This window comes from Prionailurus bengalensis, chromosome A3 (assembly GCF_016509475.1).
Source record: "Prionailurus bengalensis isolate Pbe53 chromosome A3, Fcat_Pben_1.1_paternal_pri, whole genome shotgun sequence".
NCBI lineage: Eukaryota > Metazoa > Chordata > Mammalia > Carnivora > Felidae > Prionailurus > Prionailurus bengalensis.
Genome location: NC_057354.1, coordinates 50413211 through 50430321, shown reverse-complemented (window position 1 = coordinate 50430321; position 17111 = coordinate 50413211). Strand labels below are relative to the sequence as shown.

The 17111-nt window shown below is 43.3% G+C and overlaps 1 protein-coding gene across 5 annotated transcripts in view; it reads left to right on the top strand.

The window, feature by feature from the left end:
- Positions 1 to 10247: 10247 nt before the first annotated feature.
- NINL (ninein like) overlaps positions 10248 to 17111 on the top strand; it is a 174774-nt gene continuing 167910 nt past the window's right edge. For all 5 annotated transcript variants that reach the window (XM_043604744.1, XM_043604745.1, XM_043604743.1 and 2 more), the window contains exon 1: positions 10248 to 10458. In XM_043604744.1, coding sequence (XP_043460679.1) covers positions 10266 to 10458 — 193 coding nt within the window. In that variant the 5' untranslated portion in view covers positions 10248 to 10265. The remainder of the gene's footprint in view (positions 10459 to 17111) is intronic.

The following is a 17111-nucleotide window of genomic DNA, read 5'->3' as shown; positions in this document are numbered from 1 at the left end:
CTTTCTTTTACCTTCAACAAAAATATATTTCCATTTCTTATATCTTTCTTTCATATCGCCTACTTTTCTACCTACAGAGTTGCTTTTCTTACTTTTATCAGTTTTAACTATATTTCACAGAATTTTAACTCTTAGAAACCTTAGTCTCCAGTGAAAACTAAGTAGTAACTGTTAGGGTCAGGCGTAAGGCAGGGTAAAGATAGGAGTCAGAGGCTAAAAAATTTTAGCAGTCAAAGGCTTTACTTGAGAACTAAGGTCTTGGGTGAGGTTCCGTGACTCAGGGAGAGAGAGAGAGGAGTCAGGGAAGTCACACCAGGTGTGGTGGGGTGGGGTTTTTAAGCTGCAGCAGTTCCGGGTTTAGGTCCAGGTGGGCCTTTTTCGTATCAGGTGGTGCTGTCGCTCAGTGATTGGTTGACCTTCAATTCGTTCTGGCACGCTACTAGGGGCTTTTCATTGGGTTGCGCTGGCAAGATGGCCGTCCTCTCTACTGTGGTTCCAAGGACATCCTAACAGTAACCAGTTGTGAACTCTATTACATCAGAAATTTTTTTTTTTGAGATGGCAAACTTATGAATCCATTAGGCACAAAGCATGTTTTTCAACAGTTCCAAATATCCTTAGGTTTTTGCAACAAGTCAGAAGCACAAATCTACATCTAGTAATTAGTGCTTTAGCCTCTTGTTAGATACCCAATGAATTCAATCTCAATTTATCATGCAAGCAAAACTTTAACGTTTTAGGTTACCAAAGACTTTGAAAGCTATCTTAACAATTACCCATGAAAACTTTGAGACAGACAAAATTAACCATCACTTTAATTTCATCCTTTTGTTAACATTGGAACAGAGATAACATAAGCTTATTTGACCTTCAGCAAATCTAGGTAGAATAAAAGTTTGTTTTTGTTTCTGTTTTTTTAATGTTGATAAACATTGTCTTATCTCAAACCAACAAACTTAAATTAGCTTAAACACTGAATATGTTTTACTTGGGTCCGCTAAGACAATTTGTTCCTCATGGTTAATTTTACCTGGAACGTTAGGGGGAAAATCTGAAATGGTTTCTTTTTCCTCTAAATCTAGGGTGGGAGGAGGAGCTGATGGTGCCTGATGCATTATGCAGGCTGCACCCCAGGTGGTGCAGAAAAAGGGGGAGAGGGAAGGCAGAAAAGGAGAGGTGCCAACAGAAGGCAGAGAAATAGAATTCCCAGTTTGAAATCTTGTCAGCTCAGACAGAGGAGCAAACTCCAGGTTTTTGTTTTGTTTTGTTTTGTTTTCCACTAGTGGAATTAGGCAGTCCATGTCAGTCTGGAGAAAACAGGGAAATTTCCCTGAAACAAAGGAGTTTCAGCAGCTGCTTGGAAATATTCCTTAAAGTCCCTGTTCTCAGGCAGAATAACCAGAGACAGTTGGCTCTAATTATCATAGTCATTGACCCAGGGAATTAAGGAGAGACAAGTCCCCAAACAGTCACATGGTGACTCCAACCTGCCGCCCAGCACCCAGCACCCAATGCCTTAGAGTTGCAGCTTCATTCCTCGTCCCTTGTGGAATTACTAGTGCAATTCTGGGAGGTAATTAGGCTCCCCTTCTGCCTCTTGGGGGCAGGTCTGCCAAAATGAATCCAGCTTCTTACCAGTCTGACGGGTGCTCCCTGAGCTGGTTCTGGGCCTCACGGTTCCGTTGGCACCCAGCGGGTCCTTGCCCTGGCAGGCCAGGAGGGCTAGTCTCCTGTGGATTAAGTGGTCTGCTGGAGCCAGGCAAGGCTGCCTCTCCTGGCACCCCAAGGTTTACATCCCTGGTGGCAAAGGAGGTGGAAACGCACCATCTCTGAATCCCAGAGGAAAGCTTTCAAGTAATGTAGCAGGATTCTCGCACAGAGAGTTGTGACACCAAGGCTTTTCTTTCAGAAGCAGCTTTATTCCTAGTTGCACTGCTCAGCTGGGTTTGTACCCAAAGACTGAGCACCCAAATGTCACATGACATAGTTTTTTAAATATATTTTTCTATTTCTTTGTCTCCCATATATGGTAACACACATAAACATGCAATCTGATTAAGTAGTCTCAGTTTACAAGGTCATGAGGGATGTTGTCACATAGGCACATAGCCAGGGAGAGAGTTTTCTCTCCCTTTTTTTTTCCTCTCTCCTTAGGGAAGGTACCCTACCATAGTTGCCCTTACATTTTGATTTCTTTAACTTGAGGCATTTATAGGCTTAGGTTTTGGATTGTTCATGTAGACTGTTAGGGCATGAGAAACACTTCAATCTAATGGCTTCCTGGTTTAATTAATTTAACATTATAAAAACCCTCATTTGACTTCTCTTAGCTAGCTGAATTTAATGACACCTAATATTTTTACCAAAACCAGTCTGCCCTCAAAAAGAAAATAGACCCTATTATAATGGCTAAAATAAAATAAACTAACAGCACCAACTGTTGACAGGGATGCAGAGGAACAGAAACATATTTATTGCTGGTGGGGAATGCAAAATGGAATAGCCATTTTAGAAAGTAGTTTGGCAACACTGTATACAGTTAAACAGAGACCTACCATACAACCCAGCAACCCCACTCATAGTTATCTAATCAAAGTAAATAGAAAACTTATGCTCAAACAACAACAACAATAACAACAACAAATTTGTATGGAAATGTTTATAGTGGCTCTATCCATAATCACCAAAAACTGGAAGTAACCAAGGTGTCCTTTAACAGGTAAATGGATAAAGAAACTGTGGAAAATTCATTCAATGGAATGCTATTTAACAATTAAAAGGAATGAGCTACTGATATCTGCAACAACATGGATGATGAATCTTAGACTCATTTTGCAGAAGCCAAACCCTAAAGCTTACATGTTATATGATTTCATTCATATGATATTTTGGTAAAAGAAAAACTGTAGGGATAGAAAACAGAACAATAGTTGCCAAATATTGGGGAAGAGGGGAGCAGTCAACTGCCAAGAGGCCACATGGAGGAACTTTTAGGGTGATGTAACTGTTATGTATGGTACTGGAGTGGCAGATATATAAGATACATTTGTTAATTTTGTAAAGCATGAGTTTTACTGTATGCAAATTAAAAAAAATAATCAACTAGCAGAGTGCCTGAGCAGGTGGCTCAGTTTGTTAAGTGTTCTACTCTTGATTTTGGCTCAGCTCATGATCTCATGATTTGTGAGTTTGAGCCCCACATCAGGCTCCCTGCTGATTATGCAGAGCCTGCTTGGGATTCTCTCTTTCTCCCTCTCTCTCCACCCCTCCTGTGCACTCTCTCTTTCTCTCAAAATTAATAAAATATAAACTTAAAAAAGAGAAATTAACTAAGATGTGGAGGAACCAACATGAAAAGCAGACTGTAACAGATGAATCTAACTGTATTGCAAATGTATGATATAACCTCACTGAAGGGGATAAGGAAAAAAAAAAAGGTGGCCCAAGTAACTTTGAAAACTAGTATTTTTACTGGAAACTGTAAGTCCAAAGAACTGTACATAAACACCGTATCCTATCTTGTAAATTGTTTCTCACAAGTGTATGGGTTAACAATTCTGAAAGTAATTTACATCTATAATAGAGGTGACCAAATAAGTAAATAAGTAGTAGATAATAGGAGCCATATTTCTTACCATCAAAGAAAGAAGTTACAAAGAAGCAGGGTAAAATGCTAGTATGAAGCTTGTGGTGTTGGATTTAAGCTGGAGACATCAGTACAGACTCATGATCAATTTAATATGTAGACAGAGATAGATATATAGATGATAGATGATACATATAGAGAGATTTTGTAATTATGTGTTTATACATGGATGAGTATATTTATATACATTTCCTAAAGCTATGCTATGAGTGCCAAGAAGCAGTGACATCCCCAGTAGCAACAAGCACACTTTCATCCAGATCTTGGTTTCTAAATACCATTCTCCAGTGAAACGACCCAGGGCTCCTTGGAAACATGACTGATACTAGGGCTGAGGCAGAGAAAGTATTAGCTGAGCCTGGAACATCTAAGGCATGTGAAAGAGACTCAGAAGCCAATCTGAAAGAGCTCCAATGGCCAAAGCTGGGAAAATTTGAACAACAAAATAAATAAGCACCACTAGATTATAACTAAGAGTATAAAATAAATATACATGAGTCCACACTGATATAAATAAATGATTGAATGAATAAAGAAATAATACATGTAGACCCTCCCCTCTCTAGGAGGTAGAACTTAATCCTCTCCTTCATAAGTGTAGACCAAATTTAGTAACTTTCTTCCAAAGATCAGAGTATGGAAAGAGAAAATTTAAACTTTGGAGAGATCTGGCAGACACCATCTGAACCACATGATCAAGATTAACATCACCAATAATGTTCAGGGAATGTCAGGTATCCCTTGATATGATCTAAGAGAAGTGCATTTCACCTCTGTGTATTTTTTTCCAAGACCAATAACACGAGTCAAAATCATTAGAAAACATCAAACTGAGGGACATTCTATGAAATATCTGATCAGTGCTCCTTACAACTGTCAGGGTCATGAAAAACAGGGAAAGTCTGAGAAACTGTCACAGACTGGAAGAGACTGAGGAGACCTGATGACTAAATGCCATTTGAGATTCTGATTGGGATCTTGGAAGAGAAAAAGGACAACAGTGGAAATACTCCTGAAGTCCAAGTGAAGTGTGGAATTTAGCTAACAGTAGTGTCAGCAGCTAATCACCTGATTCTGATCTTTGAACCATGGTTGTGTGAGATCTTAACATTAAGGGAAATGTCTGAGAGGTATACGGGAACTCTGTATTATCTTTGCAACTATCCTATAAATTTAAAATTATCTTCAAATAATAAATTCTTATTAAAAGAAGAAAAGTAGAATTTACTGAAAGGGTCAGATATATTCAGACTGAGTTAAACTGGGCGTATGTGGATTGTCAACACTTATCAAAGGGTAATGAAGCAACAACATCCACAAGTGAAAGTATTTTCTAAATGTACTGAGGTCAGCACTTAGCCATGACTCCCAGGGAATGTTCTAAGAACCTGAAAGTGGCAAAATTTTCCATTAAGGATAAAAGTACATTATAAAATAAAGTTCTCTGTTAAATCATGTGATTGCTATTGTTGTCATTGTTAATTGAAATAACCATGTAAAATGAATGTAAACTAACAACACCATAAAACAAATGCAGTATTCTGTGGCCATCTGTCAAAGCCCAGCCATCTGAGGGTGTGCTGACATTTCTCAACTCCCTATACCACACTAGAATTCACAGATGACAATCTCATGATAGGCTATTTAAGAAAAATTAGGATGTCTATATCACAGACAAAAACTATGCATTTCCACTCCACATTAATTGAAACAATCATCAGAAACATAAAATCGACACTAGAATTCAATAAAATAATGAACCCTTACATTTACCAGGCTTTCTACAACATCCTTTCCCATCCCATCTCTCTGTTATGGGGGATATAAATGCATAAAAATCATGTCTGATTGTGGGAGCTTTCAATCTAGTTAGGACTCAAACAAGAAGGACCTACCAGAGGAACTTCAGATCGTGACACAAGACTTAAAGAACAGATCAGGACATGAGAATGAATGGCACAAAACAGAATAGGACTGCTTACTCAATGGGTGGGATAGACAGTGGGTACTGTGGGGGTCTTTTCAGAAGTGGCCAGTTTTGAGCACAACCTTGATGAATAGATAGACTTGAGTAGATAGAAAGGAGGGGAGATATGTCAAAAACATAAAGGCAAGAGTGCAAAGGGCACCCTTAAGAGGCAGCTCATACATGGCTTTGTTGGAGCCAGGGGTTCATGGGGCAAGTGATAGGAGAAGTTGGAAAGGTGAACTAGGATGTCAGTGAAGGATTTTGGATGTGGGTCAGTGAATCTGGGTTCCACCACCTAGTGAAGATGGAATCATCAAAGGCCTTGAGGAAAGGAATACATGTTAAAGCAGGTTTGGGGAAAGATTAAGGTCATTCTATCATAACATAGAAGAGACATGAAAAGAGAAACATTTGGAAGGCAGGGGCTGTAGGTTTCACATGGTAAGACACATCTTATGAGTAGTCTTCAGAACTCGAGCCATGGATTTTCTCTCTCATGTCTCAAGGTGGTCACATTGGTCCCCCTGTGTCTTGAATCAGTAATGTTTCTTCTTTCTCTTGCATCCTTAGTCTCTCAAGATGTCAAGCATGCTCTGGAGACAAAATGACTAGACATGACGAGAGATTATAGGATAAGACAAACTACGCAATAGGATTTTTCCAGCTTCAGTTACTGACCTATTGCTGTTTGTTTTTCTTTTAAACCCAGACTATGGACAAGATGATATGCTTCTAAATGAGGGTACTGGAAGTTACCTCTGAGCCCCATCTCTGGTTAATTTTACACAATACTCAGTTTATAAGACAATTTCAATTGTTTCCTTAGTAAGTCATGGTGAGGAGAAAGCACTTAATGTCTCACTAAGGTATTGGCAACAATGCAATTTCACCTTCCACGTAAGCAAGCTACTTTGGAGAGACTTCTGGTTTTCATTTCTCTTTGCCTCTAACTCCAAGTAGTTTGTAACTTCTTCTTATATTCCAGCCATATCTGCCCCTTTAGCCACTTTCCCAGCTAAAATATCAGGTCACTTCCTGCCTGTTTTTTCTAGCTGAGTTTACAGCTGTCATCGTGAACCCACCATTTTCTTCTCTATCTTTGTTACTTGTCTTATCTGACCCCAGTCACCCAACCCTGGGTTGGGTCCTCCCATTTTTCTCTCACTTAATAGATCTTCTGATGTGTGTAGACTATTTCTTATGCTTAGAAAGTGGGTGGTGATGGTTACCACATTTAGAGAAGAAGACTCAGCACTACAGGTGGTTGGAGCTGTGCAGTTGGTCCAGGACAGTAGACAAAAGAAGGAGAGGGGCATGCTTAACAGCCTGCTTTAAACAATCTAAGGAAAATAATTTTAATGGCTGTGAGGCTTAAAATAGGATACCTGAATATTTTTATACAATTGTGGTGAAGATTGCTAGTTGACCCCAGTTATTCACTTTTTTTCTCCTTAGGGTTAAAGAATATTTACCTGGGCACATGGTCACTCTGAATAAAGATGCTTATTTTTGCAGCAGGCACCCCTGGGAACTTAATGTCATAAACTGGAATCTGTCAGGACCTTGGCTATGTATCCTGTAGCTAGAACACCTCTGCATGGTATGGCCTGCCACTGTGCCCTCTGCTGGCTGAGGAGGGTCCCCAGCACATCAGAAGGCCTCCAGCCTCACTCAGAGCAGGTCTGGAAAACCTCATAATCCAGAGCATGGCATGAGCTCCACTCACTAGTCTCCTCTGGTTGCCTTTCACTCTGTGTGGTGTTTGCCACTTGCAGGCAGTTGTAATTTTCACTCATCCTTGGTGCCCCCCCTCCTTTTCCTACCCTGCTCCCCTAGAGCCTCACTTTTATCCTGCCTCTTTCCCATCAGTCATGTTGCCCCAGGTCCTCACATTCTTTAAAGTGAAGTCCCTACAAAACACAGGTGTAGACCTTCCTCATGCTAGATCACAGTGCAGCTCATTTAATCATTTTGATATATTGTTGTGCTGGTAAGACTTCCCCTTCTGCATCAGGGGTGAAAGGATAGAGTTGAGGTGTGGAGAAGCATCATTAACAAAGGTCAAAGAGGGAGATAGTACAGGTCCAGCATAGCCCACTCTATCCTTTAGCCAGCACAAACAACATTTGCTGGATTCTAGGCATGGGGGTGAGGAAAAGAAAAAAGATAATCCTTGCTCACAGGAGCTAAAAAATTAGCAGAAGAGAACATCAGTAGAGATTATCAAAGTAAAGAGTGATACAAGATTGGATAGAAGTGAATATGAGTGTCCTAGGATGACAGAGGAAAGGAAGCAAACACATGGTCGGAGGAGTTTCTGTGTTGAGAGCTAAAGCTGACTGACAGGTAACCAGGGGGTTTGCAAAGCTTTGGAAAAAAGACAACCTGTGGTCTGTTTCATTTTCAGAGAACTAGGTGGCCCTGCTGGCCTGAAGACTAGATGAGAATGGACTATGGGTGGGGGCAGGGGGCTGGAAAAGTGGCAGGGCTAGGTCTAGAAGGAATGATCTGTTAAATAATTTCAGCAGAAGACCTGGAAGGGCTTTAGGCAGAAAAGGGACAACACAGGCATACGTTTTACAAAGCACATCTGGCTGCTGTACAGAGTTGACAAGTACAAAATGCAGACAGTGGTCTTTAGGGCTTTAGCAATCCTCAGGAGGCATTTGGAGGGCCTGACCCAAGAAGAAGGTGTGGCTGGGATTTGACTGTGTGTGTGTGTGTGTGTGTGTGTGTGTGTGTGTGTGTGAGAGAGAGAGAGAGAGAGAGAGAGAGAGAAAGAGAGAAAGAGAAGATACACAGAAATCTATAGGACTTGCAACTGAGACAATGTGAGGAGGAGATGGAATGGCTGTGACCTTCACCAACATGGGGAATCCACAAGAAGAAACATATCTTAGGAGAAAAATAAATATTTCAGTTTGAGACTTGTTGACTGGTTGAATTTGAACTGCTTGTGGGATATGGAAGTGTAATATCCAGTTGGTAGTTTGATGTTTGGGGTTTTAAGAGAGAAAGAGAGTGAGGACCAGAGTGAGAGCAGGGTAGAAATACTAAGGACTACTATTCAATCATACTTAAGAGAGGACAGGGGGAAGCACCCAGAAACTAGGCAAAGAGAGCAGGGAGCCAAGTCTAGGACCTTACGAATGAAAATATTTAGGGATGAGGAAAGGAAGACCACAAGGGAGCATTGGGAAGGAATAGAGAAGCCAATGGACAAGTAGGATGGCTGTGTCAGGGGCCCAGAAGGCAGCTGGCTCATGCCCTGAAGCCACAAAGATAAGAAATGAAGACGATCCTCTTGATGTGATGACTGGAAGGATAGTTGGGACATTGAGAGCACTGCAGGGAGGAGGGAGAAGGGGGATGCAGCCCCAGGTCTTAGCTCAGCAGCACCTGCTGGTCAGAGCATGTGCAAGTTCTGGGATCAGATTTTGGGACCTGGAAGCTATATGGATCCCAGCATGCTATTTAACCACTTAAGCTTTATTTCCCCTACTCTGTAAAATGACAATGTTGTAACTGTGTCCTGGGATGATTGTGAGAATTAAAATGAGGTTGTGCATAGAAAGAACCCAGCATAAAATGAGTAACTGTCGTTGCATAGGCCAAAGTCTTGGAGTCACCCTTTCTCTTTCACAACCCACCTCCAATCTGTAGGCACTTTCTGTCTGCTGGACCACCCCAAATACCACATATTCTGTATCTGACCACTCCTCATCCCCTCCACCCTGGTCCAAGCCACCCTCACCTCTCAGCCTTATTACTGCCATCACTTCTTAATGGTCTCCTTACTTCAGCCTTTGCTCTCACCCCTGCCCTTGTTCTAACCCAGTGACCAGAGCGATTTTAAGTCAGAAGTTAAAGTTCCCTCTACTAAACAGTCTCAGAGTAGGAGCAAAGTCCTTACAAGGGGCAGAAAGGCCCTATACCTCTCACCTAACTCTCACTTCTTTCTCGCCTCACACACCACACTCCTCCCATACCACTCTTCCCAGCCACAAAGAAACTCACCCTGTAGACTCATCCTCTAGACTCAAGGCCTGGCCAGCTGTTCCCTGGGACTGCTGCCTGTTTCCCTCACTCACTTCTTTCTGGCCTTCACTTAAAATGTCACTGTCTCTCTGACCTTCCCTGGCCAACTTCCTGCACTCCTTAGATCATCTCTTGTATATTTCACTTAAGCTTTTAAGTTGTATTCGGGCATGTAAACTCTATGAGGGGCAGGGAATTTTTTTGTTTTGTTTTTTTTTGTTTCTTTTTTTGCCAATTCTCCCCACATGGTTACTGCTCCATGGGACTACGCCTGGCACTACTAGTACATGCTCAAGAAAGATTTCACTTGATATATGATGGAAAGACAGGAACCATTAGTTTTGTGTCTTCCGGTTTCCTCAACTGCGAATTTGGGGTATTAACTACTACCTGGCCTGCCTCCTCGGGTTGTTCCCAGAAGAGGATGCTGGAGCAAGGACTTCGAACAGCCAAACCCCACAGAAAACGCTTCGCTGAAGGTGAGCTGCGCCTGGAGGCAGTGGAGGAACCCCACTCGCACCCAAACCCGCCCACCCGCTTCGCCCCGCCCCGACGCCCGCACGCCCCGCCCATTCGGCCTCCACCCAGCCCCCGCCCGCCCCGCCAGCTCGGATGGGGCCCGCCGCGCCCGGCGCTAGGAGGCCTAGGGGGCGGTGCCTAGAGGCTGCGGGAACACGGCGTCGGGGCCTCCAGACACAAAGAGCTGCCGGCAGGACGCAGGGTGCGTGCAGTGCGCGCGCCAGCGCCCTTGGCTCGCGCCAGTGTGTCCCAAGCGCGGGGGAGACCAGAGGCACCCACTGCCCAGGTGAGCTTGGCTGGGGCGGGGCTGTGGAGCCCGCGCCTCCGCGGCACGTGCGGCCCGCCCGGCTGCGAGCACCCTGGTTGGGGCCGCGGAGGAGAGAGGCCAGCGTCTCGCGGGCTGCGCCCCAGGCAGCGGGCTTGTGGGAACTAGGGCCGGGGCCCTGCGACTCTGAGTGGGGCGGGGTATCCCCCCGCCCTCGCCTCGGCGCCCGGAACCGGCTCCTTCGCGGGGTCCGGGTCCTCCCTTCCCCTCTGGGTAAGGGGCCCCAGGTTGGGTAAGTCTGACATGCTAGCCTCCTTTTTCCGTCACCTTGGAGGGCTGGTGCAGGGTCGCTTTAAAAGAACGTATCCGCGGGAATCCCGCTGTTCCACCAAACCTTTGAAAACTAGGTTCTACAGTCGTTTCCGTTCCTGCAGTGTGCGTGGTCCTCGGAACGAGTTTTGCAGCTATTTGGCCCCTCTGCTGAAGTGGACGCTAACCTTCTGGCGAGCAGTCCGGCATCGGGGAGAGGGCAGTGGCCCTCACTGATGATACCAAGGTTAAACGGTGTAGCGAAAGCCGCGGCCACAACTGCAGCGCTGACTTTTCCTTCCCGGACGCGCAGCTGCCGGGTGCCCTGGCCCCTGGAACGCCCACAGCGCCGCCGTGTCCCTCAGCCTCTCCCATCACCTGCAGAGCTCGAGGCCTGGTTCCTCTGAGCAGGCCACGTCCTCCACAGAATGATCTCCTGTAGATAAGATTGCATCCTTCTATATAGGAAGTTTTTAGGATGTTGTATCGCGAGTTTGCGCTTGGGAAAACTGTTTGAAACACGCCATTGTCAGGGACTATAAAGTCTGTTGGAAATTTTATGTGTCCTACCAGTTGTTTGGCAGGATCGTCCTTTTCCTCCCATTGGTGGGCTCAGTCACAAATCTCAGTAGGAGTCTGTCCAATCTCTTCTGGTGTTTCACACTCATAAATCATGCCCTGGAGACTTAGGCCAAGCCGTCCTACAGTGGGGGGTGGGAATGGGGTCCAAAGAAAGAACTGTGGAGCTGGAGGGCTTGGAGAGGGTCAAGTGTTGCTCAAGGTTTCACCGCCAGCACTGTCAATAGGTGGGAGGAATTATGGGTGACCATGAGTTTTTCTTAAAGGCCTTTACCACGTTTTCCACATTGGACTTCGAAATACTTTTCAAAGCAGAAACTTAAAAAAAACAAAAAATTCAGTTAAAATTTGTTAAATAGGACGCTAAGCAGCCCCACAGTTTTATGAACTGTGTGCAAGAGTATGTATCCTAAAAGAAAAATGCTAAGGCAAAGAAGCAGTGTACCACTGTGCTGTGCCTTTTGTTTGGCTTACATACATATCATCTCTTGGTGGTTTAAACTGTTACAGATTGAACTAGTCGTACTGACAAATAGAAGTGGGTCTTCTGTGCTTACATACATGTGTGTGTGTGTGTATCTATCTATCTTATCTATCTATCTATCTTATCTATCTATCTATCTATCTATCTATCTATCTATCTATCTATCTAATTCAGATTCAATAAAAAAAAAAAGAGGATAGGGGCGCCTGGGTGGCGCAGTCGGTTAAGCGTCCGACTTCAGCCAGGTCACGATCTCGCGGTCCGTGAGTTCGAGCCCGCGTCGGGCTCTGGGCTGATGGCTCAGAGCCTGGAGCCTGTTTCTGATTCTGTGTCTCCCTCTCTCTGCCCCTCCCCCGTTCATGCTCTGTCTCTCTCTGTCCCAAAAATAAATAAACGTTGGGAAAAAAAATTTAAAAAAAAGAGGATAATCACTTTTGCAGAATGAGAAAATAACAAGCCTTCTCCGAAGAACCTGAACTTCATGTAACATTTAACACCATCATATTAGAAAAAGAACATATCACAAAGGAAAAGTTAGGGTTTCAACATTTTTTAAGTTGTGGACTTTATATAATCTTTGCTGGAAAACTGTTTTTCTTTAAGTCCTATTTATCTCTTTACATTGTGATTTGCAGGGCTGCTTAGAGGTGACTTAACTGACACAGTCATTTGCCAACAGTATGTTGAAATCCCTTTTAGTGTTAGTGTGTCTTTTGTTCTGCTCCTTAGTCCTTATGAACATTTGGTGGTGAAAAAGAGTAATAGTAGAGTTGCAAAATTCTAACTAAGTATTCAAAGTATTCAGAGTATTCACCCTTTTATGGTGAGTGACTTTAAGTGCTGGTTGTGGAGGGTCATTTTGTGTGGGGGGGTGGAAGATGGAACATGTGGCGTTTGGGATTTGGGCATGTGAGAGGAGAGATCCCTCTAACCATATTCTTTCTACCTTGGACACTTACCTTTGGATTTTACTATGAACAGGTAGCTTCTAGATCTCTCTCTCCCTCCCTGGCTCAAGAAAGGTCTATAATAAGGAGGCAAAAACAGTTTCCTGGCCTCACATTTTGAACTAGAAGTTTCAGAGGGGTAGTCAGGGGGAATTGTGTGGCTCCTGACTAGAAGGGGAACAGTGCCCTCTGACTTAGAAGGGCAACACTAAGGCCACACTTTGCTCTTGATTCCATGGTCATTCTGTAACAGGTTGAGTGGCAGTGGCTGTAAGTGAACTTTAGATTTGGGCTTAGCTCAGTCCTTGGCTTCAAGTACAAATTAAGAATTCAGGCTCAAGGCCAGATATTTGGTTAATCACAAGCAGGAGGCCAAAACTTTGGGTCAGACTCTACCTGGAGCTGTTTGGAGGGCAGCAGTAGCAGAAGGCTTTCCATTCCCCATCCTTGGGTTAACCTTGAGCCTCCTGGTGAGACTTCTCCACTGAAGGATTCTAAATGTTGTATTTTGTTTGTTTGTTTTTGTGAACCCAGGAGTCTTTTGGGTGGTGTTTTGTGTTTTTAACATCTTGATGAAAGTTAGAGCATGCACCTGCTGCTGCCTAGTTGTACTCATCTGTTTCTCTGAACCCTCTTTAACCCTTCCTTAAACTTTAAGAAATAATGGCTTCTTGTTTCTCAAAGACGGGTACATAGTCTCCCTTGAGTTGGAATCCTTGTTTTCTCAAATAAACATCCTCCAGGTAATTCTAATACACTCAAGTTTGAGAGGCACTGGTATATACCAGCTTTTGTGCATTGACTTGCTTTGTGTTTCATGAGAGGAAAGTAGCAGAACCTTTTATGATGTGACAGTGGCTCTTATAACCCAGTTATCTTATTTTGGGATCTTCTTTGTTTAATAAGTTAATATTTTGGTATTGGAACTTCTCAAAGTGGTTGTTTATTGTTATTGTTAAAGATCTGAAGGAAAATCTCTCTTGATAATGTCTAGTTTTTTCACTGAAGTGAAAACTTTTACATTTGTGGATGCGTATCAATTGAGATGTTTTTAGGTACCAGTGATGGAAAACCCAACTCATGTGGATGGAACTGGAGGGTATTATGCTAAGTGAAATAAGTCAGTCAGAAAAAGATATCATGTTTTCACTCATATGTGGAACTTGAGAAACTTAACAGAAGACCATAGGGGAAGGGAAGGAAAAATAAGTTACAGAGAGGGAGGCAAATCATAAGAGACTCTTAAATACAGAGAACAAACCGAGGGTTGATCGGAGGGTAGGGGAGGATGAGCACTGGGTGTTGTAAGTGATGAATCATGGGAATCTACTCCCAAAGCCAAGATTACACTGTATACCCTGTATGTTAGCTAACTTGACAATAAATTAGTTAAAAAAAAAAAAGAAAGAAAGAAAGAAAGAAAAAGAAAAGAAAACCCAACTCAGTCTTGGCTTAAATAGGTAGGGAAGTCCTGGAAGGAAAGTATAGGACTTCAGGATGAGTTGTTCCAGTGGCTAAATCAGCAACTGGGGGCCTAGGTTGCTCCTCTTTCACACATGTTGGTAGTGGCTGTTTTACATTTGAAGGAAGAGGGAGGTTGGTTTCTGTGTCTCTTCAAGAATAAGGAGTAACACATTCAGTAGCCTTCTGGACCATGGAACCAGTCATCAGCTGTAAGGGGGCTCACCTTGGTCTGTGACAGGCCTCATACTTCCCTGTTGCTACTCCAAGGAGGCAGGGTGCATGGGGGCTGTAGGAGGGCATTCTGTGGGTACCTAATCACTGGAGAGCTAGTGTAACTCACTGCACAGGTAGAGTATGTCCTCTGGACCCTCTGCATGGCTTGTGCATTGGTCATGCTGATGTCAGAAATGGATCGCTGGTCTCTTGGTGATTTGATTTTAAATTGAGCTTGTATTGTGTGCCGGCTCTGTTGTCTGCTTTTGGTAAATTCTTCCGTGTAGTGCTCACAGCAGTCTGCTGAGCTGGGACATGCTCTTGTCCCCATCTAGAAGACAGAGGCTTGCTACCTGCTATGTTCAGAATCACATGGCACTGAAGGGTGCACAGGGATCTAGACAGGCTCTCTGCAGATTCCATGCCTTCTAGCCTGTGAGATTTCCACCATATGTCACTGCCTAAGCAACGAGATCATTTCTGTACATGAAAAAGAAAGTCAGGAGTTTTCAGTGCTGATAAAAAACTGACTTCCACAATCTGTCTAGATATTTGAGGTGAGGGGGAGGTAAGGGAATTAGCAAGTCAAATTCCATTTGTAAGCAAGAGTTGTGCTTTGCATTGGTGGGCACCATGTGTGTGCATGCTCATGGAAATAAATTTAAAAAGATGAGTCTGATGTTGGGATTGGGAGTGTAGCCACCATGTGGTCCTGCCAGGGCAACTTCCTAGGAGCGCCGTTCACACCAGGGGCCTGTGGAGTCTCCTTCAGGGTCACAGATGGCATAAATCCATAAACACAAGAACCAACATGAAGTAATATAATGAAGCATTCACTGATTTAGAGTTTAGTTTAAGGGCGCAGGAATTTTGTAAATAGTTATACATTACTTAAAAATCAAAAGGGTAGTCTGCTCTGTTAGACTTTAACAACAGGTTGCCACAGCCCAGGGAGAGCTCAAGGTATCCAGAACGTATTTACCTGCCCTGGCTATACACAGGTGGCCTGAGGAGGGAGGGGTTAGGACTGGCAGTGCATGTGGACTCCAGGCTTCTGGCTGTGTTCATGAACATGGACAAAAGTGGGCAAGAGTAGGCAGCACCACCAGGTCCCCGGCTGGGGAGAAACTACAGAACAGATGAGCCTCCTCCTGACATAGTCAGGGTATGCATGTCCCCATGTGGATGGGGAATAAAACTGAGAGCTCATTGTCCCCGTGATAACAGGGAGGGTAGTGCCTTCTGCCTGAAGGAAGCTGATTCCTAAGGGCCAGCTGCAGCTCAGCCAATTAGCTCCTTGGGTTCAGGTGACTGCTTTTGTGGTCAGACTTCAGTGCGGTCACCACTCCCCAAGGACCTAAACGAAGGGAAGTAATGGTGAGTTTGCCTCTTGACTTGGCTAGAAACATAGATGCCCAATTTCTAAACTCCACGATCTACATTAGTGGCCTGCTCATAAGAACCGAAGTGCCAGTAGCACTTCTCAGAAAACTGCTTCAAACAGGATGTTTGCAGGGGTCCTTGCTAATTCAAATTTAGCCAGTCCTGCTTTGTAGCAAAAGTGTGGCTTTAAAATTAAGCAGTTCTTGACACATTTTAAATTATTTTTGAATTTTTATTATTTCAACTTGTACACATAAAGACTTTGATGTTGTAGATTTTATTAAAATTTTCATAATTCAAATTCTTTTTTTTTAATGTTTATTTATTTATTTTGGGAGAGAGGGAGAGAGAGAGCATGCACATGACCTCAGGAACCCTGAGATCATGACCTGAGCCGAAATCAAGAGTTGGATACTCAACCAACTGAGCCACCCAGGCGCCGCATTATGAATCAACTTCTTATACAAGGTAGCTGGCCTGCTTTGGATGCTGTCCTAACTAAGTGATGAAAATTAAAGATCACCTGTAAAGAGACAGTGTGTGCCTCCTGATGAGAGGTACTGAGAAGGATGCTACCTCGCCCACCTCACCCTGGGGGTATTCCCGCCATAACCTGAGTCTCTGTGTGGAGACATCAGACAGACTCCATTTGTGTGATGTTCTACAGAGTAAATAACTGACTTCTATAGTCTTTAGTTATTTTAAGGTAAAAAAAACATAAAGACTGAGGAACCATCCTAGTTGAAAGAGGACTAAAAGAACCTGACACCTGTGTACACTACTTGATTGGAGTCAGGAAGTGGGCAGGAGAGCTATAAAGGACATTATTGGGACAATAGACAAAATTTAAATGTTAGTGATGTGATATGTTTCCTGAATTTGATCATTGTACATATCACTATGTCCTTCAGTTTAGTAAGTGCAGTATGAAATAATCTGAGGAAGGAGAGACAGAGTTGGAGACAGAAAATGATACAGTGGATGTGATAAATGGGGCAAAGTGAAAACGGTTTATCGGTGAAGCTCCAGGCATAAAGGGTATTTGGGAATTGTATGTACTGTTCTTGTTATTTTTCTATAAAGTTGATATTATATCAGAATAGAAAGGTACAAAAACAGATGTCTACCCTGTATATACTGCAATCTAAATACCTCACTTTAACTTTTCATGTTACCATGTCTCTGAATTTGGGATGCCTTTTGCAGTCAACACTGTCTTAGCATTGTGTCAGATTTGATAGCAGTTTTTCTTTTTTAGTCATTGGTCTTAGAATCAGTGGCATCTTGGATTTGAT